Below are 27884 nucleotides of genomic sequence, written 5' to 3' on the forward strand. Positions count from 1 at the left end.
CTTAAAGAGAGAGAGAGAGAGAGAGGTCTTAAAGAGAGAGAGAGAGAGAGAGAGGTCTTAAAAGAGAGAGAGAGAGAGAGAGAGAGAGAGAGAGAGAGGTCTTAAAGAGAGAGAGAGAGAGAGAGAGAGAGAGAGAGAGGTCTTAAAGAGAGAGAGAGAGAGAGAGAGAGAGAGGTCTTAAAGAGAGAGAGAGAGAGAGAGAGAGAGAGAGAGAGAGACAGAGATCTTAAAGAGAGAGAGAGAGGTCTTAAAGAGAGAGAGAGAGAGAGAGAGAGAGAGAGAGGTCTTAAAGAGAGAGTTGGGGGTGTTAGGGGGTTTGGTTTTAAACAGAAACGTTATGTTGTCACTCCAACACTGAGTCTCAGTGACACTGTCCACTGCTCAATTCCGATGTGAATCCAAAATGGCAGACGCCAAGGCAAATATCTATTCTGGGTCCAAATGAAACTCCATCTACAGTCCAGTTTAAGAGGCCCCAGAATGGCTGCCCCAGAATGGCTGCCCCAAAAGCCAGGGCTTCAAACCAACAGAATACAGACGGGAGCTGCTGTGGATGACGGGTGTTGGGAGAAAACACAGTAAATATATCCAGAACCTCGGTTGTTTGGTTCCTGGGTTCAGGTCTCAGATATTGACAGTACTGGTTAACTTCTCATACTGATGGTGAAGTACGGGGTCTCTCTGATTTGGTTCAGTCTGGTCTGTTCTCATATAGCCACAGTACTGGGTTTGTTTGTTTCAGTCTGGTCTGTTCTCATATAGTCACAGTACTGGGTTTGGTTCAGTCTGGTCTGTTCTCATATAGCCACAGTACTGGGTTTGGTTCAGTCTGGTCTGTTCTCATATAGTCACAGTACTGGGTTTGGTTCAGTCTGGTCTGTTCTCATATAGTCGTAGTACTGGGTTTGGTTCAGTCTGGTCTGTTCTCATATAGTCACAGTACTGGGTTTGGTTCAGTCTGGTCTGTTCTCATATAGTCACAGTACTGGGTTTGGTTCAGTCTGGTCTGTTCTCATATAGCCACAGTACTGGGTTTGGTTCGGTCTGGTCTGTTCTCATATAGTCACAGTACTGGGTTTGGTTCAGTCTGGTCTGTTCTCATATAGTCACAGTACTGGGTTTGGTTCAGTCTGGTCTGTTCTCATATAGTCGTAGTACTGGGTTTGGTTCAGTCTGGTCTGTTCTCATATAGTCACAGTACTGGGTTTGGTTCAGTCTGGTCTGTTCTCATATAGTCACAGTACTGGGTTTGGTTCAGTCTGGTCTGTTCTCATATAGCCACAGTACTGGGTTTGGTTCGGTCTGGTCTGTTCTCATATAGTCACAGTACTGGGTTTGGTTCAGTCTGGTCTGTTCTCATATAGTCACAGTACTGGGTTTGGTTCAGTCTGGTCTCGTGTCAGATAGCCACGGTACTGGGAACCTCTTCGTACTGGATGATAAAGTAGGGGTAGCTCTGGTCGTCGTTGAAAATAACATAGATCTGGGGGTCCACCCAGTTGTCTACACACGAGTCGTACAGGTCACTGGAGGGGTCCCGGGGGCTGAGTGGGGGCGGCCGACGCATGGAGGGATTCCCCACTGTAAACCTGAAGACACAGGAAAGAGGAACAACAAGTTCTGCCAGTGCTCACCAAATGGATCTATCATGGATGACTCACCAGGTTATTGTTGTTAGGAAGTGTTTTCTTTAAAACACATTTCTCTGCTGTGTGACGTGTTTCTCTGCTGTGTGACGTGTTTCTCTGCTGTGTGACGTGTTTCTCTGCTGTGTGACGTGTTTCTCTGCTGTGTGACGTGTTTCTCTGCTGTGTGACGTGTTTCTCTGCTGTGTGACGTGTTTCTGTGTTGTGCCCCATAAAGACTACTAACCTGCCAGTGAGGACATAGTAATCCCCATAAAGACTACTAACCTGCCAGTGAGGACATAGTAATCCCCATAAAGACTACTAACCTGCCAGTGAGGACATAGTAATCCCCATAAAGACTACTAACCTGCCAGTGAGGACATAGTAATCCCCATAAAGACTACTAACCTGTCAGTGAGGACATAGTAATCCCCATAAAGACTACTAACCTGCCAGTGAGGACATAGTAATCCCCATAAAGACTACTAACCTGCCAGTGAGGACATAGTAATCCCCATAAAGACTACTAACCTGCCAGTGAGGACATAGTAATCCCCATAAAGACTACTAACCTGCCAGTGAGGACATAGTAATCCCCATAAAGACTACTAACCTGCCAGTGAGGACATAGTAATCCCCATAAAGACTACTAACCTGCCAGTGAGGACATAGTAATCCCCATAAAGGCTACTAACCTGCCAGTGAGGACATAGTAATCCCCATAAAGACTACTAACCTGCCAGTGAGGACATAGTAATCCCCATAAAGACTACTAACCTGCCAGTGAGGACATAGTAATCCCCATAAAGACTACTAACCTGCCAGTGAGGACATAGTAATCCCCATAAAGACTACTAACCTGCCAGTGAGGACATAGTAATCCCCATAAAGACTACTAACCTGCCAGTGAGGACATAGTAATCCCCATAAAGACTACTAACCTGCCAGTGAGGACATAGTAATCCCCATAAAGACTACTAACCTGCCAGTGAGGACATAGTAATCCCCATAAAGACTACTAACCTGCCAGTGAGGACATAGTAATCCCCATAAAGACTACTAACCTGCCAGTGAGGACATAGTAATCCCCATAAAGACTACTAACCTGTCAGTGAGGACATAGTAATCCCCATAAAGACAACTAACCTGCCAGTGAGGACATAGTAATCCCCATAAAGACTACTAACCTGTCAGTGAGGACATAGTAATCCCCATAAAGACTACTAACCTGCCAGCGAGGACATAGTAATCCCCATAAAGACTACTAACCTGCCAGTGAGGACATAGTAATCCCCATAAAGACTACTAACCTGCCAGTGAGGACATAGTAATCCCCATAAAGACTACTAACCTGCCAGTGAGGACTTTGGCCAGGAACATGGAGTGGATCCCTTTAGGAGAGCGCTTGGAGAAGTTATGGGAGTAGACGGCTTTGCGGGCGAAGTAGGAGCCTTGTCCGAACATGGTGGCGTGTTTGCCACTGACACGCGGGTCAAAGTTGTGTTTGCAGATGCCCTCCACCACCTCAGTGGAGGTGCCGTGGAACAGGTGACGCTCGCTCAGCATCCTGTCCATCTCTGAGAGACGACGAGACATGTACTCCTTCTTCCTGTCAGGGGGAGGGGGGGGTTATGATGTCTTTAGGTCTAGTAATTGAATTTTTACACTTTGAACAGGATACAGTGAAACAGCTTTAAGGTTTTACTCTATAGTCCAGTCTATTTGATTCCCTGCTTCTACCAAGTAGGAAACACTCACACCCACACCACCAACCAACACCTACCCACCGTGATTCATCCTCACCTTCTGCCGTATCTATGGCAACCGGATGTATTTAAAACAATTAATCAAGGAACCACTTCCTGTTCTTCTGAACTCACCTTCACTAGTGGGTTACACTAATGGAGAGAGCGCAGCTCAGTACGTGTTCAGAACACACGTACACAGCCCGGCTTTCTGTCATATTGAAACACAAGGCTAACCAACGTGGGAGCTTAGCTCTTAAAGAAGTTAGATTAGCCTAGTGGTTAGCACACTGCTCTCAATATCCACAACATCAATGACCTCTTTGGCCCCAATTGAAAGCATTCTGGTGCATTCTGGCATCAGAGTCGTTTCGCCTGGAACAGACCCTTTCCAGCACATTCAGAGCCACAGCAGACAGACATCCGGCTTTTCCTTAGGACTGGCCAAAAGCGAGATCAGACATCAGTCTTTCTCTTAGGTCTGGTCTAAAGCCAGATCAGACATCAGTCTTTCTCTTAGGACTGGCCAAAAGCGAGATCAGACATCAGTCTTTCTCTTAGGTCTGGTCTAAAGCCAGATCAGACATCAGTCTTTCTCTTAGGTCTGGTCTAAAGCCAGATCAGACATCAGTCTTTCTCTTAGGTCTGGTCTAAAGCAAGATCAGTGTAGCAGCCAAGGCACACCAGCCATCTATCTACAGGAACAAATGGGCTCTGATTCAGACAGTCATAACCAACTAACAACTCTTAACTACTAAGTCAACCCTCTCCTTACCTCCACGAGGACACAGGTGAACCTGTGTAATAACGGGATAACTCACCTCTTGTATTTCTCCCAGAGGAAAGGGTTCTGGACGCGGAGTATCTTAAGGATGCGGAATTTGGTTTCGGACACCGTCTTGTGGAAGAGGGTGTAGACGGTCCGATAGCTCCGGTCGTCACAGGATACCGGAACCTGCAGGAAGTCCTGGCTGGTTGTCATGGGTAACCAGGTCTCTGGGAATACGCTGGGAGTGTTGGTGGAGGACGGAGAGAGAGGGAGAGAAACGGACAGATCCACAGTGGAGGAGGAGGGGGAAAAGGAGGAGAGGCCACCAAGAGTCCTAGAAAAGAGAGGAAGAAACAGTGTTACACAGCATATCTGGGAGTACACAGTTGAAGTCAGAAGTTTACATACACCTTAGCCAAATACATTTAAACTCAGTTTTCACAATTCCTGACATCACAGACTACTAATCCTAGTAAAAATTCCCTGTTTTCGGTCAGTTAGGATCCCCACTTTATTTTAAGAATGTGAAATGTCAGAATAATAGTAGAGAGAATGATTTATTTCAGCTTTTATTTATTTCATCACATTCCCAGTGGGTCAGAAGTTTACATACACTCAATTAGTATTTGGTAGCATTGCCTTTAAATTGTATAACTTATGTCAAACATTTTGGGTAGCCTTCCGCAAGCTTCCCACAACAAGTTGGGTGAATTTTGGCCCATTCCTCCTGACAGAGCTGGTGCAACTGTAACAGGTTTGTAGGCCTCCTTGCTCACACATGCTTTTTCAGTTCTGCCCACAATTTCAGTAGGATTGAGGTCAGGGCTTTGTGATGGCCACTCCAATACCTTGACTTTGTTGTCCTTAAGCCATTTTGACACAACTTTGGAAGTATGCTTGGGGTCATTGTCCATTTGGAAGACCCATTTGCGACCAAGCTTCAACTTCCTGACTGATGTCTTGAGATGTTGCTTCAATATATCCACATACTTTTCCTTCCTCATTGTGGCATCTATTTTGTGAAGTGCACCAGACATTTATCCAAACAGTACAATCTTTGTCCCCATGTGCAGTTGCAAACCATAGTCTGGCTTTTTTATGACGGTTTTGGAGCAGTGGCTTCTTCCTTGCTGAGCGGCCTTTCAGGTTATGTCAATATAGGACTCGTTTTACTGAGGATATAGATACTTTTGTACCTGTTTCCTCAAACATCTTCACAAGGTCCTTTGCTGTTGTTCTGGGATTGATTTGCACTTTTCACAGAAAAGAACGTTCATCTCTAGGAGACAGAACGCGTCTCCTTCCTGAGCGGTATGACGGCTGCGTGGTCCCATGGTGTTTATACTTGCGTACTATTGTTTGTACAGATGAACGTGGTACCTTCAGCCGTTTGGAAATTGCTCCCAAGGTTGAACCGGACTTGTGGAGGACTACACATTTTTTTCTGAGATCTTGGCTGATTTCTTTTGATTTTCCCATGATGTCAAGCAAAGAGGCACTGAGTTTGAAGGTAGGCCTTGAAATACATCCACAGGTACACCTCCAATTGACTCAAATGATGTCAATTAGCCTATTAGAAGCTTCTAAAGCCATGACATCATTTTCTGGAATTTTCCAAGCTGTTTAAAGGCACAGTCAACTAAGTGTATGTAAACTTCTGACTCACTGGAATTGTGATACAGTGAATTATAGGTGAAATAATCTGTCTGTAAACAATTGTTGGAAAAATTGTGTGTCATGACAAAGTAGATGTCCTAACCGACTTGACAAAACTATAGTTTGTTAACAAGAAATTTGTGGAGCGGTTGAAAAATGAGTTTTAATGACTGCAACCTAAGTGTATGTAAACTTCCCACTTAAACTGTACATGGATCCCTTCTAGAATTATAAACCACATCCGGAATCATCCAATGATGTTTTATTTCATAATAACCTATGCTAATGGTGAATAACCAATAAAACTGAAGCTCCACCACATCCTGCATTAGAAACAACACGATCCCTGTCACCGATGATGATGTCATAGTGCTAGAAGCAGGCGACTCTACTGCAGCAGCAGCCAAGGAGAAGGCTATGAGCTTCTCAGAAATGAGGAGCTGACACAGGATGAGAAAAACACAAAGCAATAGCATATCAGGAGGCTGTCAGAGAACTCACACAGAGAGAAAAGAAAAGCGATGGCCTGTCTGGCATTTTAGTCACTAACTGTAGGATCGCTGTCATGTTATTCTCTCTGGCTCAGACTACATGTCTTAATGGTATTAGCCTTATCTCGGTGTCTGTGTGTGTGTCATTCTCTGTAGCACAGTGACAGTTTCTTTCTCTCCCTCCTGTGTCTCTCATCTTTCATCTCAGTTCTGTCTCGCTCTGTTTGAGTGTCAAGCTGAAATCTGTCCCCACAAATCAGATGCTTTATTCCCCATGTGTTCTGAGAAGATCACAGGGAAGAGAGAGAGAGAATGTGAAATGAAAGAACCAGATAGCACGAGGGAAGAGGGAGAATAAAGAGATGGATAGATGCAGGGAAAGAGGACAACAGATGGAAAGCAAGAAGTGAAACATTGAAGGGAGAATGTGTTTAAGACAAGGTGAACAGACGTACGTACGTGTGTGTGTGTGTGTACGAGTGCGTGAGAGAGAGAGATGTATTTGCCCAAGTGAGAAATAACTAGCAAGCAGATAAAGATCCACAGTGCCAATCAAGCTAATGACTTCCACCTCTGTGCTCAGCAGCACTCACACACACAGGCACGCACACTGAACTCAAAATAAACACAGTAAGATTGCATATGTTTTAATCATATCATGTTCAACTGTTTACAGCTAACGCACACACAAGACCAGCATGACTGTCTGAGAATGTGATAGCTGCAGAAGCTCCTCTCTCTCATGACTCGTGACCAAAGAAGAAGAGACTCTCTCATCACTTGGTGACTAGAGAAGAGGAGACTCATCACTTGGTGACTAGAGAAGAGGAGACTCATCACTTGGTGACTAGAGAAGAGGAGACTCATCACATGGTGACTAGAGAAGAGGAGACTCATCACTTGGTGACTAGAGAAGAGGAGAACAGAACAGTCAAGCAGCAGCCGTAGATGTAAAGAAGGAAACAGATGAACAAGTCCAGGGGACAAATCCTTTGCTCGCATTCCAACTCCTCAGTCACGTTTCACACTCGTTCAGTCATGCTGCTGCCCCTGTCTGGAAGTCATTTACACCTCTCTTTTTCCCCCATTTTCTTTTCCATCCGTTCCCTTTTTCTTCTGTCTCTCCCTCTTCCTTGTTCTCTCTCTCTCTCTCTTTCCATCTGTTTGTTCCAGGTCTGGTTGGAACAGACCTGGAACAGCACAGTCTAGCTCCCCCAGTAGCAGTAGTACTGGACTGATGGGACTGGCAGGGACAGGGACAGGGCAGCACTGTGTTCTGGTAGTTAGATTCATTTGCCACATTACACTAGGGACTGACTGCTGCTTCCAGGGAGGACTGACTGACTGCTACTTCCAGGGAGGACTGACTGACTGCTGCTTCCAGGGAGGACTGACTGACTGACTGCTGCTTCCAGGGAGGACTGACTGACTGCTACTTCCAGGGAGGACTGACTGACTGCTACTTCCAGGGAGGACTGACTGACTGACTGCTGCTTCCAGGGAGGACTGACTGACTGACTGCTGCTTCCAGGGAGGACTGACTGACTGACTGCTGCTTCCAGGGAGGACTGACTGACTGACTGCTGCTTCCAGGGAGGACTGACTGACTGACTGCTGCTTCCAGGGAGGACTGACTGACTGACTGCTGCTTCCAGGGAGGACTGACTGACTGACTGCTACTTCCAGGGAGGACTGACTGACTGGCTCTATGGAACACTGTTTCACAGTGACATTAGCTAAGTAAGAGGAGAGAGTGTGGTCACTGTGCTGGCACATCATGTCCAACCACAGTGTGCAGTGCCCTGGTACCATCCATACAAGACAAGTTGTTACGGTAGCAGCAGGCCATGTAAATGTTAACAGGACAGTTCACCTCACAATCACATTTTGTCAGACTTTTTCAACACCCAAGTGGGAGATTGCTCATGGGGAGCTCTCGATAAGAGTGTGTGCTAAATTTAATCGACTATATTAGTGTTATAGTAGTAATGGACTAAATAAGTGTTATAGTATTGTAGTAATGGACTATATTAGTGTTATAGTATAGTAGTAATGGACTATATTAGTGTTATAGTATTGTAGTAATGGGCTATATAAGTGTTATAGTATTGTAGTAATGGACTATATTAGTGTTATAGTATTGTAGTAATGGACTATATAAGTGTTATAGTATAGTAGTAATGGACTATATTAGTGTTATAGTAGTAATGGACTATATTAGTGTTATAGTATTGTAGTAATGGACTATATAAGTGTTATAGTATAGTAGTAATGGACTATATTAGTGTTATAGTATTGTAGTAATGGACTATATAAGTGTTATAGTATTGTAGTAATGGACTATATAAGTGTTATAGTATAGTAGTAATGGACTATATAAGTGTTATAGTATTGTAGTAATGGAGTAGATCTGAAACTAGTATAGTGTTATAGTATAGTAGTAATGGAGTAGATCTGAAACTAGTATAGTGTTATAGTATTGTAGTAATGGAGTAGATCTGAAACTAGTATAGTGTTAGTCCTGTACTCACTGTAGATGTGGCGTGAGGACCATGGAGGACAGGAAGAGGGGTCGCTTCTTGATCTGGCGTCTGAAGCCGAACACAGCGTTCTGCTGGAAGCCCTCTCTGATGTTGAGGATGTACTGGTTCTGTAGGGTGATGAAACGGACCTCCTTCAGACCACGACCACTAGCCTCCTCTATCAGACGCACTACCGGCTAGAGGGAGGGGGAGGGGGGCGGGAGAAAGAGAGGGGAGGGAGGGATCGACTTTTAATTGGAGATATTATTTGTTGTGGTGATTTATTCATCAGGAATAAAAATGTGATTCAAAGTTGTTCCACCTAATATTGTTTAACTAACACTTTTGGCATGAATCTGCTTTAGACAGACAAAGACGGAGAGAGATGGAGAGAGAGAGCGGAGAGAGCGAAAGACGGAGAAAGAGAGAGCTCTGTACCATGAGTTGGAACCGGTTCAGGGAATAGAACCGGAATGAAAATGATCTATACTGTTCTGGAACAGAATCGTTATTTTAAAAGCATAGGAACTGGTTAATGAAGTTATTTTACGTTCCGGGCAATGTTTTCTAAGCAACAAAGCGCCTATGCAAAGTCCTCACTCAGTCACTCAGAAACCAGCTGAAAATGGTTGCCAGTGTGTGTTTAGGCTACCTGCCCCTCCCCCCTTCAAACCATAGGCTGCTGTACTGACGTTACAAGCATGATTCAGAAATTAGGGAAGAATGGATTCACTTTTTCAATGCTAGTTAAGAATACTATAGTTATCATGTTTCACATTGGATTTATTAACTACAAAAAGTTAAGACTTGTTTTTATTTTAATTCTTCTGCCGCTCTGCAAACATAAGCTTGTTAGCTAGCTAGCGTTGGTCCGTCCAACTCTCGGAAGTTCAAAGTTCCTCCATAGAAACCACTCCTAGGCATAATTCTGTGGGCCTAATTCAGATAATACATGTCATAACAAGATGGTTATATCAAGACGCTCAGAGCTTCTGGATGCCTCCTCCTCCATCCTCTCTCATTACTCATGCCCTATATACTTGTCTGTGCATTATGCATGTAAACAACTAGCTTGCAAGTTGCTCTATCTGCAAGGATTGGTGAAGTCATTTAATGAACTAAAATGTAAAAAAACGGTAGATTTCACAGGTTAAAAGAGGAAACAGAAAGGAGAGTTCAAAGGTTAAAAGAGGAAACAGAAAGGAGAGTTCAAAGGTTAAAAGAGGAAACAGAAAGGTTAAGAGGAAACAGAAAGGAGAGTTCAAAGGTTAAGAGGAAACAGAAAGGAGGGTTCAAAGGTTAAAAGAGGAAACAGAAAGGAGAGTTCAAAGGTTAAAAGAGGAAACAGAAAGGTTAAAAAAGGAAACAGAAAGGAGAGTTCAAAGGTTAAAAGAGGAAACAGAAAGGTTAAAAAAGGAAACAGAAAGGAGAGTTCAAAGGTTAAAAGAGGAAACAGAAAGGAGGGTTCAAAGGTTAAAAAAGGAAACAGAAAGGAGGGTTCAAAGGTTAAAAGAGGAAACAGAAAGGAGGGTTCACAGGTTAAAAGAGGAAACAGAAAGGAACGATATAAATCGATACATTTTTTGGAGTTTGACCGGTTCAGAAATGTATTTTCCTGGTCGGAACAGTGGAACGGAATGAAAATAATCGTGGTTCTGTTCAGAGAAAAACTTTCGGTTCCAACCACTGCTCTGAACACGCACGCACGCACAGACACACGCACAGACACACGCACACACTCACCTCAGAGTATTCTCTCCAGCCGAAGTTGTCTCTGCAGTAGTATTTCCACACTGTGTGGCAGTTAGGGGTGGGGTTTGTGTTTGGGGGCGGGGCGGAAGGGCTGGAGGGAGTGGTCAACCGTCTGACACGGTCGAACTCCAGGTCACATACACGCATCGTAGTGAAGTCTAAGGAAAACACACGACTCCTAGGAGAGAAGAGAGCACATGGTCAGTACCCCCCACACACACGGCCAATATCACTTGACGGACACATTCATCTTGCAACATCACATAAAACCGGCAGATATCACACACTGCGGTCAACTGCAAATGTGCTATCTAGGTCAAGATCAGCCTTATGTAATGATAGATCACGAGAGAGCGAGAGAGAGAGAGATCTGGGGTCTGCTCACAAAATGGGACATACACCAAATTGAGACTGCATGCAGAATTCTGCAAAAATATCCTCTGTGTACAACGTAAAACCCCAAATAATGCATGCAGAGCAGAATAAGGCCGATACCCGCTAAGGATCAAAATCCAGAAAAGAGATGTTAAATTCTACAACCACCTAAAACGAAGCGATTTCCAAACCTTCCATAACAAAGCCATCACCTACAGAGAGATGAACCTGGAGAAGAGTCCCCTAAGCAAGCTGGTCCTGGGAATCTGTTCACAAACACAAACAGACCCCATAGAGCCCCACACTTGAAAAATGCACCAAAAAAACTGAATTTGAAAACAAATCCAATTTTGATAAACTCCCATGTCTACTGGGTGAAATACCACAGTGTGACCTGTTGCCACAAGAAAAGGGTCAGTGGGGGTCAATTCAAGGGGCTTTATTGTATTTACAAACACCATTGTAAATACAACCCATATTTATGTTTATTTATTTTCCCTTTTTTCACTTTAACTATTTGCACATCATTATAACACCGTACATATCCATAATATGACATTTGAAATGTCTTTATTCTTTGGAACCTTTTACGAGTGTAATGTTTACTGTTCATTTTTATTGTTTATTTCACATTTATTTATTATCTATTTCACTTGCTTTAGCAACACCAACATATGCTTCCCATGTCAATAAAGCCCCTTGAATTGAATTGAGAGAGACCTCTGTCTTTGTCTGTGCTAGTCTGGGTCAAATCCTACCGCCCCGCCCCCCTACCACCGACCCACTAGCACCCCTCGGGCCCCTGGCAAGCCCTTTTCTGGGTCAGACAAGCCCCTTACACATGCATGAGCAATGCATGCAGGCAAACACATAAATATGTCATGCACACACACACACACACACACACACACACACTGTAGGCTAGCTGTGCTGTGGCTGTGTTAATGGGCTGATTGATCGTGGCTGGGAGACTAATGGAATTTGAGGTTAAAGGAGTCTGGACAGGCAGAGACAGAGAGGTGTGACAAGCTGTGCGTGTGTGTGAGAGGTGTGACAAACTGTGTGTGGACAGTTAAGGCTCCCGCATGCTTCCCAGCCGAAACAGTTCGGAAGACTTTGTGCATATATTATGATGACATTTTGTGACATTGTTTGTTTTGTTTTGGATTTTCTCAGCTGTTCGGGCACACAACATTTCTTCTGGAGGCAAGCTGAAGTTCGGAGCCAAAGTCTAAGCCCCTTCGTCGGTGATTGGTCAACAGTAGGGATTCTTCAATAAAGTCTGTTTTCATGCACATTTTTTTATTGAGAAATACCTCCCCAAACATCTTAGTTAGATGTAAAATTGCGTGACTAAGATTTCTTCAGCAAAAACGTCAAAATTAATGACAGATTTCTTGAGTTATCTTAGATTCATTCTGACTATTTTGAGGAAGTGTATACTGGCTATGGTGTCTCAAAATGGACAAACAGCACTATTGCCACGGTTTTCTCGTTTTTCAAGCAAAGGCCTTTTAAGGGAGTACGCAGAGCAAACTCAATCGGTTCGGCCAGCCGAGTTCTGCTAGGGGCCAGCCGAGTTCTGCTAGGGGCCAGCCGAGTTCTGCTAGGGGCCAGCCGAGTTCTGCTAGGGGCCAGCCGACCTGAAGCATGCTGACGCCTTTGGTGACCTGTGTGGTATGTGTAGCTTACAAGATACATTTTCCTTCACAGCTCAACTAGCCACTAGACTCTAGTCCACTGTCCAGTACATAGTTCACAGCTCAGCTACCTATGCTAGCCAAAATATCCCGTTTTAATTATAAACAAAGAGGCAGAGGAATCATCTGTCAAAATGAATACAAACGCCCCGCAAACACACCGTCCTACGCCCAGCTCCAGCTCAACCACCACACATGACTCTACAGTTCATTGACTCACGACAGCTGAGAGAAGTGAAACACACTTTACCAAAAAAGTGTCAAGTCATAGTTTTACCCAATAAACGAATCAGTCAGCGGTTTTCTGAGACACACACACACAGGCTACATTGCTACACTGTTCTTGAAAACATAGTCGTTGGTTTTTACAGAAACGCGAATACATTTCTCACACACACATTTCACACAGATTGATTACCGTTTCTGTTTACACTAACTAGGAGTGTGGCGGTCCGTGTGAGGAACTGAAATGGGGATCCGCTACTGCTCTCTCGTGCTTCACAACCACCAGCCTGCTGTCACGCCGTGAACATAGACAGCCCTTGTTTCTCTATGGTGTAGTAGGTCAGGGTGTGACGAGGAGGTGTTCTAGTTTAAAATGTCTATGTTGGTGTTTTGGTTTGTGTTTGTGCATGTGCACCACGTAGTCACGTTTCGTTGTTCGTTTATTGTTTTGTTGAAGTTTCACTTGATAATAAAGATGTGGAACTCTACGTACGCTGCGCCTTGGTCCAGTTCTTACGACGAGCAAGACACCTGCTATCTATCTATTTCTATCATATGGCTAACGCTAAAGACACCTGCTATCTATCTATTTCTATCATATGGCTAACGCTAAAGACACCTGCTATCTATCTATTTCTATCATATGGCTAACGCTAAAGACACCTGCTATCTATCTATTTCTATCATATGGGTAACGCTAAAGACACCTTCTATCTATCTATTTCTATCATATGGCTAACGCTAAAGACACCTGCTATCTATCTATTTCTATCATATGGCTAACGCTAAAGACACCTGCTATCTATCTATTTCTATCATATGGCTAACGCTAAAGACACCTGCTATCTATCTATTTCTATCATATGGCTAACGCTAAAGACACCTGCTATCTATCTATTTCTATCATATGGCTAACGCTAAAGTCATTTCAGGTTCTGGTAAAGAATAAACGCTTTTGTTCACTTTGCAAGAACAAAAAAATTGTTCGTTAACAAAAAGAGTTGTCACAGGTATTTTGGAAAAGAATAAAACATTTAAAAAATGACTGGACCAGCAACATACATGATAATACATGACTAATGAGAGGTGAGAGAAGGCACCAGGAAAGGAGGAAGAGGAACAGAAAGAGGATGAAGAAAAATACAGAGAGAGAACAGGAGAGGGGCAGGAACAGGCTGCATTGTCAAAGTAGAGTATGTTCCATTCTCTCTGTTCTCTCCTCTTCTGTTCTGCTCCCTCAGTTCTTTCACTCTCTGTCTTCCCTCATTCGACTCCTCTCATCTTTCTCTCAGAACTGTCTCTGCCTGCAACACAACATTAACAAGGGAGCATGGCCGTCTGGCAGGGCTGTGTGTTTTTTAGGCTTGGGCAGTATACAGATGTGTTCATAGCGTCATACCGTCCTTGTCTCATCCCTGGATTTACGGTATTACCGGCATAGCACACCAGGGGGCAATAAAACGCAAGAAAAGCCCATTGGGCCTCTATTACCAGAATGCTAACTAAATTTGCACAAACTAATAGCAAAATCACAGATGCTGTTCGCTAAATGCTAACGAGCAAAAACGAACAAACTAATTGCAAAGAAAGGCAAATCCAGCTCATAAAGTTATACAAGCATAGCTAGTATTTCATTTTCGGTGAGTGTGGACATTTACAAGCGAAAGTGAACAAGAGAAATTGTGCAAAAGAACAAAGTTGTGATCCATGCTTTTCGGGAAGGAACAGCAGCATGTGTACACGGACCAGATGGGAGAAGAACAGAGGAGAAAAGAACACACTAGCAGGAAGCACAGGGAGAAAAATGTCCGCTGTACAGAACTCATCCAGAGCTCTTTGACTTCTGGCAGACAGCCATTATAAGATATTTGATGGCAAACATTTAGTAGTGAATTGCAGAAAAGTTTAAAAACTATTTTAACTTCATTACCTCGTGAGCCATTGTTAGGTTTGAACTGGCTAAGTGTATGCATAACTTATATAATATACTGGGGAAGCTATGCTAAGTACATAAACTACGGATAAATCAACTGCTGAAGACAAGAAGAACTACAACCGGCAACAGGAAGTGCGTCACGAGGCTGGGACCAGCCTGCATGCCGACGATAGGAGGAGCAAGTTTAAACCACGCTCATCCTCCCTCTGACAGGCCAGCATTGAGCGGGAACTATCTCTGTCAGAGTATATAAGAGAGGACAATAGAATGTGACGCCCTCTTCTTCTGTCTGCCCTGCGAGGTAAAACAGCGAGACCGTATACGGACCACCCATTTACCACACACGTGTTTGCATTAATTAAAGTACAGCTAAATCAGAAGTTACTATGTGCTGACTATTTTGTTCTGATACCAGAAACGAACTGTCGCAACTTTAACACCACACAACAGAGACTCGTACTTAGATATAGAACGTTATGGACTGCTGATATTAACTTACACATTTGCTACAAATATTAACATTTATTGAAGAATAAATCGTTTTCACAATATAAAAAAACTTTTTTTCAAATAGTCCAGTATACACTATACCGCCCAAGACTAGTTTGTGGACATCTTTGCTTATGTTCTCCTTGTATTGTTGGGAAGGGCCCGTCATTAAGCATTTCATGTTGGTCTACACCTGTTGTTTACCAAGCATGTGACAAATAAAATAGGATTTGATTGAACTATACTTGTGGGGACTAGAAGTCATTTTGCCAGTCCCCACAAGGAAAAATACTATTTCTAGAGGGTTTCGGGTTGGAATTGGTGTTTTGGGGTTAAGGTTAGGTAAAGATTTTTAGTAAAACAATAGTCATGAGGAATGTGTGAACTGTCACATTTACGAGCAGAATGGAACTACAGCCAATCACGCTACACTCCATCTCACCACAAACACACACGACCTTCAAATAGAACACCCATCTCATTCCAGACATCACACTACCCTTCACTACAGAGCCTCCTCCTTCTGATTATATAACACACCTAGAGCAGCTACAAGCTGAAAACAACGGCTTATAACAAGTTAATTACAATATACCATATATATACACACACACACACCTCCTCCTCCTCCTCCTCTCTCTCCCTCCAGCCCTTCCCCCCCTCTCTCTCTCTCCTCTGTCTCCCTCCAGCCCTCCCCCTCTCTCTCTGGGCCAGATACGTAGCTTCATTCTAAAAAATAAAATTCCCCTGGATAAATTAAGTGCACAGAGTGAGTCTGGGAGTTCATTAAGAGAGCCAATCAAATGCCAGACACAGTCCAAAGACACACCCCTTTTTGGAAGAGACAGCACTCAAAGGCTGGCTTAAAAATGTGGGCTTTCCAGAGGTGCAAAGACACACCCTCACTGAACAGTCACACACACACACACACACACACACACACACACACACACACACACACACACACACACACACACACACACACCTCAAATTCATTTCAGGTCATACCCTGAGAACAGTGAGAGTGGCTGAGAACTGTTTGTTCATTTGAGAAGACTAAAAAGTAATTTAGCCCTGGGGTGGGTGAGAGAAGAACAGAATGCGTGAGAGAGATGGGGTTGAAAAGAGGAGTGTAGACAGAGAGGAGTGTAGACAGAGAGGAGTGTGAGAAAAGAGATGGAGGGAGGTAGGTACAGAGTGAGTAGGAGGAGTTTGATTCAGTTGGATCTGTGACATCTTGGAGGTCATGGTTACACCACCCTTTGATGTCCCAACAGACCAATCACAGAGCAGTACTGGAATCACCACGGTAACAGGGGCAACGCCTGGCCAACTATGGGGAAGCTTTATTGTCAGGTGAAACTATTAGGTCACACACACACGATACACAGACTTCCTTGAATGCAGGGAACAGTCAACTGAAGTTTGGATTGACACAGACAGACACCTACACCCACGACAGACAGACACCTACTCTGTCACACACACACCTCTGGGGCAGCTTGGGTTTGTGATCTCTGACATGGGAGTGTGAGGAGACAAAGAGACAGAGGGTGGCCTTTACATCCAGCCCTAAACCAATCCCTCTCTCACCCACAGACATCAGCACAATTTAAGGCAGCTCACACTCGCCTGTACACACCCCAGGACTTTCTGACGGTCACACCTGCATGCCCGCATCAGTCACGCTCCCGGGAGCGTCACGGACTAGAACCAGATAAATTCACACGCAGTCACACACACACAAGGTCGATGCTCCAGAAGTCACACCATGACAGACATACCCCAGTGACACATACATACAAGAAGACACTTCGGTGAGGAGGACAAGGTGTACACACTGGGTCATCCTCACTTCCTCATATAAGAGATTAAACGCTGTTCCTTCTCCTGTATTTGGTTCAGTTTCCCAGAAGCCACAACACACTTCACTTCCCTTCCCTCCATCACCCAGTTTGTGGGGAGAGGTTGATGAATGGTAACATTTCAGAGGGGCAGGGTGAGGATAGGGAGAGAGAAAACAAGAGATGCTGGAGGGATAGGAGAGGAAATTGCTTCAGAATAGGCGTACGGAAGCCTGCAGGCACGAACACTCACAGGCCACAAAGAAAGAAAGAGAGAAAGAGAGAGAGAGAGAGAAAGAGAGAGAGTTAAAGGTAGAGGCTGAGTAATGGAAGGCAGGGCAACCCAGACCTCGCCCCAGTGAATCACTTCATAGGCAGTCTGACACGTTATCTCCTCACACACACACGAACACACACAAGTAGCACACACCACACACACGCAAGGAAGCACACACACGCAAGGAAACATTCACACACACGCAAGGAAACATTCACACACACACACACACACACGCAAGGAAACATTCACACACACACACACACACAAGGAAACATTCACACACACACACACACACACAAGGAAACATTCACACACACACACAGGTCAGGCTACACATTGTCTGAGAAATTATATTTTCTGACAAACAATGGCACAGACACACACACACACACACACACACACACACACACACACAGCACACAGACACGAACACAGCACACAAGGAAACATTCACACACACACACACACGGAAACATTCACACACACACAGGTCAGGCTACACATTGTCTGAGAAATTATATTTTCTGACAAACAATGGCACACAGACACACACACAGCACACAGACACGAACACAGCACACAGACACACGAACACAGCACACAGACACGAACACAGCACACAGACACACACACACTGGCAGTTGTGCAGATGGACAGAAGCAAATCACCCACCCCTTGGTGTCAGGTCACTCTGTCCTTGGTGCTCAGTGACTCTGTGTCAGTTAATGACGTGTGAACCATTTACTGCCTGTCCAACAAAAGGCTCTCACACACACACACACACATCAAATATTCCTGTCACGGGGATGAGGGTAAAAAGCAAATCATGTGTTAAGTGATGACTATTCCGTTCCTCTCTCTATGTAACTGTAGCTGGCTTGAGGACTCCTGAGAGAAGAGGATGAGTGTTGAGTCCTTCCTTCCTGGGTATTAACCTATAGTCTCATACCACCATGACAGACCCCCCCCCCCCCATATCAAAAACACCTCTCTGCAGTTTCTGTCTGAACTCAAATCCAAACCAAAAAAAGTCATTCTCCAGTGTCACTTTGTTTAGATGTTGACATCCAGTGTCCTGGATAAGATGATGCTTCTTTTTTCAGAATGAGAACGAGTTAACAATTCCTTATATAAATGTGTATTTTTATGCTCAATGTACATTTATAAAAACACAGACTAGACAGCTAGCATTTAAATCTGTGGCGGTATGTGGTACCTACCATGCTGCGCGTGACTGAAACTGACCAGAACATTTTCCACAACCGTATTCCTTGATAGTCCCATTTTAGAAGGGTCTCTGCTCTACATTTCGAGAGTTGTGACATAAAAACGAGGGGTATCATTATAAAGGATATTGGGGATGTTGGAAATGAGGCCCTTTATCTACGTCCCCAGAGTCAGATGAACTCCTGGATACCATTGTTATGTCTGTGTCCAGTATGAAGGAAGTTAAGCGGTAGTTTCGCGGGCAAATGCTAACTAGCGTTAGCGCAATGACAAAGTCAATCAATCACATATATTTATATAGCCCTTCTTACATCAGCTGATATATCAAAGTGCTGTACAGAAACCCAGCCTAAAACCCCAAACAGCAAGTAATGCAGGTGTAGAAGCACGGTGGCTAGGAAAAACTCCCTAGAAAGGCCAAAACCTAGTAAACCTAGAGAGTAACCAGGCTCTGAGGGGTGGCCAGTCCTCTTCTGGCTGTGCCGGGTGGAGATGAAAGTAAACCTAGAGAGGAACCAGGCTCTGAGGGGTGGCCAGTCCTCTTCTGGCTGTGCCGGGTGGAGATGAAAGTAAACCTAGAGAGGAACCAGGCTCTGAGGGGTGGCCAGTCCTCTTCTGGCTGTAACGGGTGGAGATGAAAGTAAACCTAGAGAGGAACCAGGCTCTGAGGGGTGGCCAGTCCTCTTCTGGCTGTAACGGGTGGAGATGAAAGTAAACCTAGAGAGGAACCAGGCTCTGAGGGGTGGACAGTCCTCTTCTGGCTGTGCCGGGTGGAGATGAAAGTAAACCTAGAGAGGAACCAGGCTCTGAGGGGTGGCCAGTCCTCTTCTGGCTGTGCCGGGTGGAGATGAAAGTAAACCTAGAGAGGAACCAGGCTATGAGGGGTGGCCAGTCCTCTTCTGGCTGTGCCGGGTGGAGATGAAAGTAAACCTAGAGAGGAACCAGGCTCTGAGGGGTGGACAATCCTCTTCTGGCTGTGCCGGGTGGAGATGAAAGTAAACCTAGAGAGGAACCAGGCTCTGAGGGGTGGACAGTCCTCTTCTGGCTGTGCTGGGTGGAGATGAAAGTAAACCTAGAGAGGAACCAGGCTATGAGGGGTGGCCAGTCCTCTTCTGGCTGTGCTGGGTGGAGATGAAAGTAAACCTAGAGAGGAACCAGGCTCTGAGGGGTGGCCAGTCCTCTTCTGGCTGTGCCGGGTGGAGATGAAAGTAAACCTAGAGAGGAACCAGGCTCTGAGGGGTGGCCAGTCCTCTTCTGGCTGTGCCGGGTGGAGATGAAAGTAAACCTAGAGAGGAACCAGGCTCTGTGGGGTGGCCAGTCCTCTTCTGACTGTGCCGGGTGGAGATGAAAGTAAACCTAGAGAGGAACCAGGCTCTGAGGGGTGGACAGTCCTCTTCTGGCTGTGCCGGGTGGAGATGAAAGTAAACCTAGAGAGGAACCAGGCTCTGAGGGGTGGCCAGTCCTCTTCTGACTGTGCCGGGTGGAGATGAAAGTAAACCTAGAGAGGAACCAGGCTCTGATGGGTGGCCAGTCCTCTTCTGGCTGTGCCGGGTGGAGATGAAAGTAATGAACAAGCATTCTTGGCAGTATCCCTTTAAGTGTTCCTCTATTATATCAGACACACAGAGAGATCGGACTGCTGATGGGTCACTGTCACAGTACGAGGAACAAAAGATGCCCCTGCTGTGTACTGACTTGGTACCGACAAACTGACCATTTCTACTTGTAGAGTCATAATGCTCGTCAACGGCCCAGTAACATGACTGAGACAATTAGAGGGCACGAACCTCGACGCTGGGGAGCCGACAGAAGTCACAATGAAAAGATGTCACTTTTCCTGGTGTAAACCACTTCCTCTTGCGTCACAATTGTTATAACTAAAACAATAAAACTACTAAACATACATTCAAATGAATTTGATATGTAGCCCAGCCCTAATGGAGGAGGTGAGATGAGATGAGGAAGAGAGCTGAGTGGACACTTACAGCCCAACCTCTGGCCACTCGTCCTGCATCACACGCACTGACTGACAGACAGACAGTCTCAAATCATTCACCTAATGTATAGGACATAGAAACATGTTGAGCTGGTAAACACAGACAGAAGGAATTATTAACTCCCTCTCCCATGTTCACAGTCACACACATGTCCTCTCTCACACCAGACAGAGGAAACCGGCTACCTGCGATACAAGTCATAATTCGACGTCCACCCATGTCTGAGGACGTCGGGAGATGACGTGGAAACCGGCTACTAAGGAGCAACAACGTGCGCTGTTACCTTCAAGATGGTTTCAGTTCTGCTCGGGCGTTGTGGACGGGATAGCGGATTGCTGTGGTTCAAAAGTTTGCATGTTCGAATGCAGCAACAGGAAGTTGTTTTTGATATTTTTGTCTTTAGCTATTGCAAACCTTAACCATTCAGTTAATGCCTAAACTTAACCATTCAGAGTTAATGCCTAAACTTAACATTAAACACTTCGAATTTGGCATGTGAGAAACATGGACGAACGTTTAATTCTCACGTGAGACTGTGAGAGCTTGTTCCTTACACACACACACACACACACACACACACACACACACACACACACACACACACACACACACACACACACACACACACACACACACACACACACACACACACACACACACACACACACAAGCGGCTGCCAAATAAGTCTGTTGCCATGTTGACGGCCTGGCTTGTTTTGTCCTCTGCTGCTCTTCAGATAACAGCTGTTATCAACTGCATTCAGTTACTATGGCAACACAACATCACCCAGGTTGTGTGTGTGTTTATTGGGGAGGGGGGGGATCTTCCAGATCCACATCTGATAGACTCTGGGAAATTAAGTACCGTTTTACTTGCATAAATGTGAATTAAAATTCTGAGCATGTGAGGACCATGCCGAGAGCGTATTGGAGGCCGTTGTTTGAAATTGGATGGTCTAACACTTCACAACAGTAAGCATTAAAGAAGAAAACAAAAACCCTTTAAAAAAAGACTAATGGGAAGTATTTGAAACTTAAATACAAGTCCTACAACCTGTCTATATACTGACTGTTACAATGTCTACTTTGGTTTTCTGAGCGAATGTAAGAAAAAAATATATAAATAAAAAAAATTTTAAATGCATGAAATGAAATGTATGCATTCACTACTGTAAGTCGCTCTGGATAAGAGCGTCTGCTAAATGACTAAAATGTAAAAAATGTAAATGTAAAAGGTTTGTTAAAACCTGTTGGGGATAGGGGGAGGTATTTGCACGGCCGGATAAAAAACGTACCCGATTTAAACTGGTTACTACTCTTGCCCAGAAACGAGAATATGCATATAATTAGTAGATTTGGATAGAAAACACTCTAAAGTTTCTAAAACTGTTTGAATGGTGTCTGTGAGTATAACAGAACTAATTTGGCAGGCCAGAACCTGAGACGATTCCATACAGGAAGTGCCCTGTCTGATAATTTGTTGTCCTTCTGTTGCATCTCTATCGAAAATACAGCATCTGTGTGTAACGTGACACTTTCTAAGGTTCCCATTGGCTCTCTAAAGCCGCCAGAAAGTGGAATGGGGTGTCTGCTGTCTCTGGGCAAAGTACAACAGCTCTGTTTTGTCACGAAAGGCACTCGCGCGTCACCCTTCGGATAGTGACCTGAACGCACGAACAAAACAGAGCTATTTGAATATAACTATGGATTATTTGGAACCAAAACAACATTTGTTGTTGAAGTAGAAGTCCTGGGAGTGCATTCTGACGAAGAACAGCAAAGGTAATCCAATTTTTCTAAAAGTAATTCTGAGTTTAGTGAGTCCCAAACTTGGTGGGTGCCAAAATAGCTAGCCGTGATGGCCGAGCTATGTACTCAGAATATTGCAAAATGTGCTTTCGCCGAAAAACTATTTTAAAATCTGACACGCGATTGCATAAAGGAGTTCAGTATCTATAATTCTTAAAATAATTGTTATGTATTTTGTGAACGTTTATCATGAGTAATTTAGTAAATTCACCGGACGTTTTCGGTGGGTATGCTAGTTCTGAACATCACATGCTAATGTAAAAAGCTGGTTTTTGATATAAATATGAACTTGATTGAACAAAACATGCATGTATTGTATAACATAATGCCCTAGGAGTGTCATCTGATGAAGATCATCAAAGGTTAGTGCTGCATTTAGCTGTGGTTTTGGTTTTTGTGACATATATGCTTGCTTTGAAAATGGCTGTGTGATTATTTTTGGGAGGCTACTCTCCTGACATAATCTAATGTTTTGCTTTTCGCTGGAAAGCCTTTTGAAAATCGGACAATGTGGTTAGATTAACGAGAGTCTTATCTTTAAAAGGGTGTAAAATAGTCATATGTTTGAGAAATTGAAGTTATAGCATTTTTGTGGTATTTGTATTTCGCGGCACGCGATTCCACTGGCTGTTGACTAGGGTGGCTAGCCCCGGGAAGTTAACTGTGTTTACTAGTCTGGTACACAGCCACTCTCTAGGTGACTACACTGGTACACAGCCACTCTCTAGGTGACTACACTGGTACACAGCCACTCTCTAGGTGACTACACTGGTACACAGCCACTCTCTAGGTGACTACACTGGTACACAGCCACTCTCTAGGTGACTACACTGGTACACAGCCACTCTCTAGGCGGTTACACTGGTACACAGCCACTCTCTAGGTGGTTACACTGGTACACAGCCACTCTCTAGGTGGTTACACTGGTACACAGCCACTCTCTAGGTGAATACACTGGTACACAGCCACTCTCTAGGTGATTACACTGGTACACAGCCACTCTCTAGGTGACTACACTGGTACACAGCCACTCTCTAGGTGACTACACTGGTACACAGCCACTCTCTAGGTGGTTACACTGGTACACAGCCACTCTCTAGGTGGTTACACTGGTACACAGCCACTCTCTAGGTGACTACACTGGTACACAGCCACTCTCTAGGTGACTACACTGGTACACAGCCACTCTCTAGGTGACTACACTGGTACACAGCCACTCTCTAGGTGACTACACTGGTACACAGCCACTCTCTAGGTGACTACACTGGTACACAGCCCCTCTCTAGGTGACTACACTGGTACACAGCCCCTCTCTAGGTGACTACACTGGTACACAGCCACTCTCTAGGCGGTTACACTGGTACACAGCCACTCTCTAGGTGGTTACACTGGTACACAGCCACTCTCTAGGTGACTACACTGGTACACAGCCACTCTCTAGGTGACTACACTGGTACACAGCCACTCTCTAGGTGACTACACTGGTACACAGCCACTCTCTAGGTGACTACACTGGTACACAGCCACTCTCTAGGTGACTACACTGGTACACAGCCACTCTCTAGGTGACTACACTGGTACACAGCCACTCTTTAGGTGGTTACACTGGTACACAGCCACTCTCTAGGTGGTTACACTGGTAAACAGCCACTCTCTAGGTGGTTACACTGGTACACAGCCACTCTCTAGGTGACTACACTGGTACACAGCCACTCTCTAGGTGACTACACTGGTACACAGCCACTCTCTAGGTGGTTACACTGGTACACAGCCACTCTCTAGGTGGTTACACTGGTACACAGCCACTCTCTAGGTGACTACACTGGTACACAGTCACTCTCTAGGTGACTACACTGGTACACAGTCACTCTCGGTGATTACACTGGTACACAGCCACTCTCTAGGTGGTTACACTGGTACACAGCCACTCTCTAGGTGGTTACACTGGTACACAGCCACTCTCTAGGTGACTACACTGGTACACAGTCACTCTCTAGGTGACTACACTGGTACACAGTCACTCTCTAGGTGATTACACTGGTACACAGCCACTCTCTAGGTGGTTACACTGGTACACAGCCACTCTCTAGGTGGTTACACTGGTACACAGCCACTCTCGGTGATTACACTGGTGCACAGCCACTCTCTAGGTGGTTACACTGGTACACAGCCACTCTCTAGGTGACTACACTGGTAGTTACTGTGGTATTTTGGCTCTGTATACAGACTGGCCATTTATAATGTTTGGAAAGTGACAGTACTATACTAAGCTGCTATCACCAACACCTAATACAGTAACTTTAGACCCATGTGAGTGTGTTGCATATTCAAATAAGAGCTTGACTTCATTTGGGTTCTCATGGACAGGTGCATATCCTGTGGGTGGGAAGGTTTGCATGTAGTTTCACTTTAAAACCTAAAATCAACAACACGCACAGTCACACACAGAGACACATAAACGAACCCCTCAGTTCCCTGAATAACTTGTGAGGTGCGTGTGTGTGGTGACATAGCTAACTGTGTCATTGTGTGAATGTGGGGTGTATAGCTTGAATCAGAGCACACTTTGTATGCCTGTCTGCTAGTGCGTGCCAAGTGCTTGTGTGTGTTTGTGTGTGCTTGTGTGTTCGTGAGAGAGACAGCCAGTGCGTGTGTGTCAGTGACCGCACCAGGCAGCAGTAGGTCATGCAAGTTCCCAGCTCTAAGCTGCCATGGGTACAGCACTTCCTGGTTTGAGCTGTTTCAACCAATGAGAAGGCTTGGTTTGGGAGCAGAAAGAGCACACACACTATTGCAGGAACTCAACGTGCCATAAGAATGACACCCAAATAAGAACTGAGATAGGGGAAGTCGGGAACCAAAACGACTCAGTTAACCATTACAACACACCACCCGCACACACCTACTGAAACTGAGATATCAAACACCATACCTTTCTCATATCAAAGCACTCCTGTCTTAAAACTGTAAATACAATCTCAGCTCTATTAGGCTACATTCATATAGAACATAAACCAGGAGGAACCACTGTAACTAAATAAAAGCACTTACTGAAACTTGAGCCTGACTTGTTCATTGTCCGGATTGCAATAAAGCCTCTCCAACTGATCCTGTGAATCATCCGCAACGCTTTGCCAGCTTTCAGTATCACTCCTGCAGATCTGCCAGTGGTAGGGCAGCACAGTATGGTGGTAAGCGCAGTCACTCCCGTACACACACAACCCCTGCAGGAAATCCACACAGATGGAAACCGAGTCGGCTTGGTGCGTGTGATACTGGAGCTGGGTTAGCAGATCAAAAACTAGGTCCAGGGAGGCCTCTTCGCTTTTATCCTGAAATATCTCGCCTTTGTCAGCCTGAAGACTGGGGGCTTTCTTACTGTCTTTAATGGTGAGGCAATTTGCCCCCCGCAAGGCTTTAGAAGCAAATAGGTCAATCATCGTGTTGCCCCCCTGGCATGGAGGGGATACTAGAGCGGTATCAGGTGTGGGGGGCGCCGCCGCCACATCGCGCGCCCGGGGGTGAAGTTTGAGCTGGAATCTGCGCTCGTTAGAGTCTATTGTCACGCGCTGGAGATTTACCGGCACCTTGGTTACCCCCCCTTCTGTCTCCTCCAACTCGGCGGCGTCGTCCGCCATTTCCGTGTCGCCGGTAATCATAGCCGTTACACCGGTAGCTGACGATTCTTTCCGGCACACAGGCCCACCAATCCGTGCCTGTTTGACCACCACAGCAGTGCACAGGTTCCCAGCTGTCCTTGGCGGAGGGTTCCTGGGGACAAACACTCCGTCTCCGGTAACAAGAGCATCCGTACTCAGTAATGTGGTCAGGATTGGGTCCTGACGCGAACGGAGGCATTTTGAGTCCAGTTTCCTCTGTCCGTGTTTCTTTTTGAAATAGGGCTTCACTAAGGGGATTTTATTGCTAAGTCTAATAGATTGTTCCGTGAATACCCGGTCCCCTAAACTCATATCCAGAGGTATTCCCGTTCCACCACCAAGGACCTTGTCGGTTGAGTCTGTCGGTTTCTGTAGAATATGCAAAGCTTTATCCATGGTCACCAGGGGCACTCCTAAAACCCGACAGTCCTGAAAGATAGATAGAGAAATGATATGAGAGACAGACAGTTTGTGAGAGAAATAAGCATAGATGGAAAATAATACCTAAAATGTATGCCTCATAGGTTTCCAAGGTCCTGGGTATGTGTCATTAGATCAACTGTTAGTCAGCCCCTTGACAGAGTCAATAAGCATTGCATTTTATTGGGTGTAAAACAATATGCGTAATCCCATCGTTTACTTTCCTGGGTAATGTTAAACTGATAAAATTGGTGAAACGGAAACTCATCATGTTTACCATTGATAACTCTTCAAACTAGAAGATTGAGTAGATAGGGAAAAGTCTCCCAAACTTAGAAACAGTTTTATTATATTATTTTCCTGTCAATGACGAGCGTCATGATGCAATTACAGTGCGTATAAGCTACTGTACAGCGCGATACAATCATTGTCGCACGATAACAAAACGTTCCCGAGAGAGTATGTTGATCACCGGAGGTAGATATACGGGGTCTACGGTATACGTGCCAGGTACAAATCGCTGCTCGAGCAAGTTTGCACGTAGGCCTACAGATACACACAGAGACGAGGGGGACTGCGTCGAACAGCACAAAGACTCGATGCTGACACTGCATTTTCCAATTGTAACGCACATCAAAAAGCCTACATCTATATAAATCGTATAGGTCCTAGCATACGATGTTAATACCCGCATTTCGGTAGGTTTTATCCGCGAAAACACGGTGGATGTTTGAGATGAACTACACTAAAGCCGATCTACAGAACGTAGTAGACTGCTATATCATTTATAAAATGTAAAAATTCCCTTCCAGCAACCATGAAGATCTGGTGGGCTGCGCAAAAGAACTAGGCTACAATATAGTCGATCTCCAACACATACTGCTGCATAGACGTCCCGGCTGGGTGATTTATTATAGCGTTGCTTTCACAGAGCCCGTTTAGAATACAAAGCGTCCAGACACACACGTATCATATTCCTACCTGCGTAAAATCCGTTCAATCTCTTCTGTGAAATGGTCTCCTTCGCCACTTAATCCCTGTCCGGTCATGAATGTAGCGATATGTCGATGTGCGTTTGGGCTGCTGGTCCGGGGCTGGGGCAATGCGTGACAAAGCCGCTGTTCGTCGTTCTGCACTGAGCTCAATTCCGCCAACTCCCGTGTTGGATAGAGGCAACTCGCAGCTGTTGCAAGGACCGCTCAGCCACTCACGGCGCTCCTCACCCGGTCGAGGGATGGGATTTGGCATCAAAGGAGAAGAGAGAGAGAGAGGAGGAAAAAACGAAACTGGTGTGTCATAGGGGGAGGGGAAGCAGGAAGTTCTGCTGTGTTCGTCAGGCGCCTGACCAGTAGTAGAAATA

The 27884-nt window shown here is 45.0% G+C and overlaps 1 protein-coding gene across 1 annotated transcript; it reads right to left on the minus strand.

Annotated features, from left to right (window-relative positions):
• Positions 1 to 697: 697 nt before the first annotated feature.
• Positions 698 to 27834, minus strand: LOC115163751 (protein mono-ADP-ribosyltransferase TIPARP). Its single transcript, XM_029715910.1, has 7 exons — positions 27506 to 27834; positions 25497 to 26533; positions 10555 to 10741; positions 8821 to 9008; positions 4195 to 4476; positions 2980 to 3237; positions 698 to 1589 (listed from the first exon to the last, which is right to left on the minus strand). Exons 2-7 carry the CDS (start codon positions 26498 to 26500, stop codon positions 1400 to 1402), a joined length of 2109 nt encoding a protein of 702 aa, XP_029571770.1. The 5' UTR covers positions 26501 to 26533; positions 27506 to 27834; the 3' UTR covers positions 698 to 1399.
• Positions 27835 to 27884: the final 50 nt, after the last annotated feature.

This window comes from Salmo trutta, chromosome 26, assembly GCF_901001165.1.
Source record: "Salmo trutta chromosome 26, fSalTru1.1, whole genome shotgun sequence".
Taxonomy (NCBI): domain Eukaryota; kingdom Metazoa; phylum Chordata; class Actinopteri; order Salmoniformes; family Salmonidae; genus Salmo; species Salmo trutta.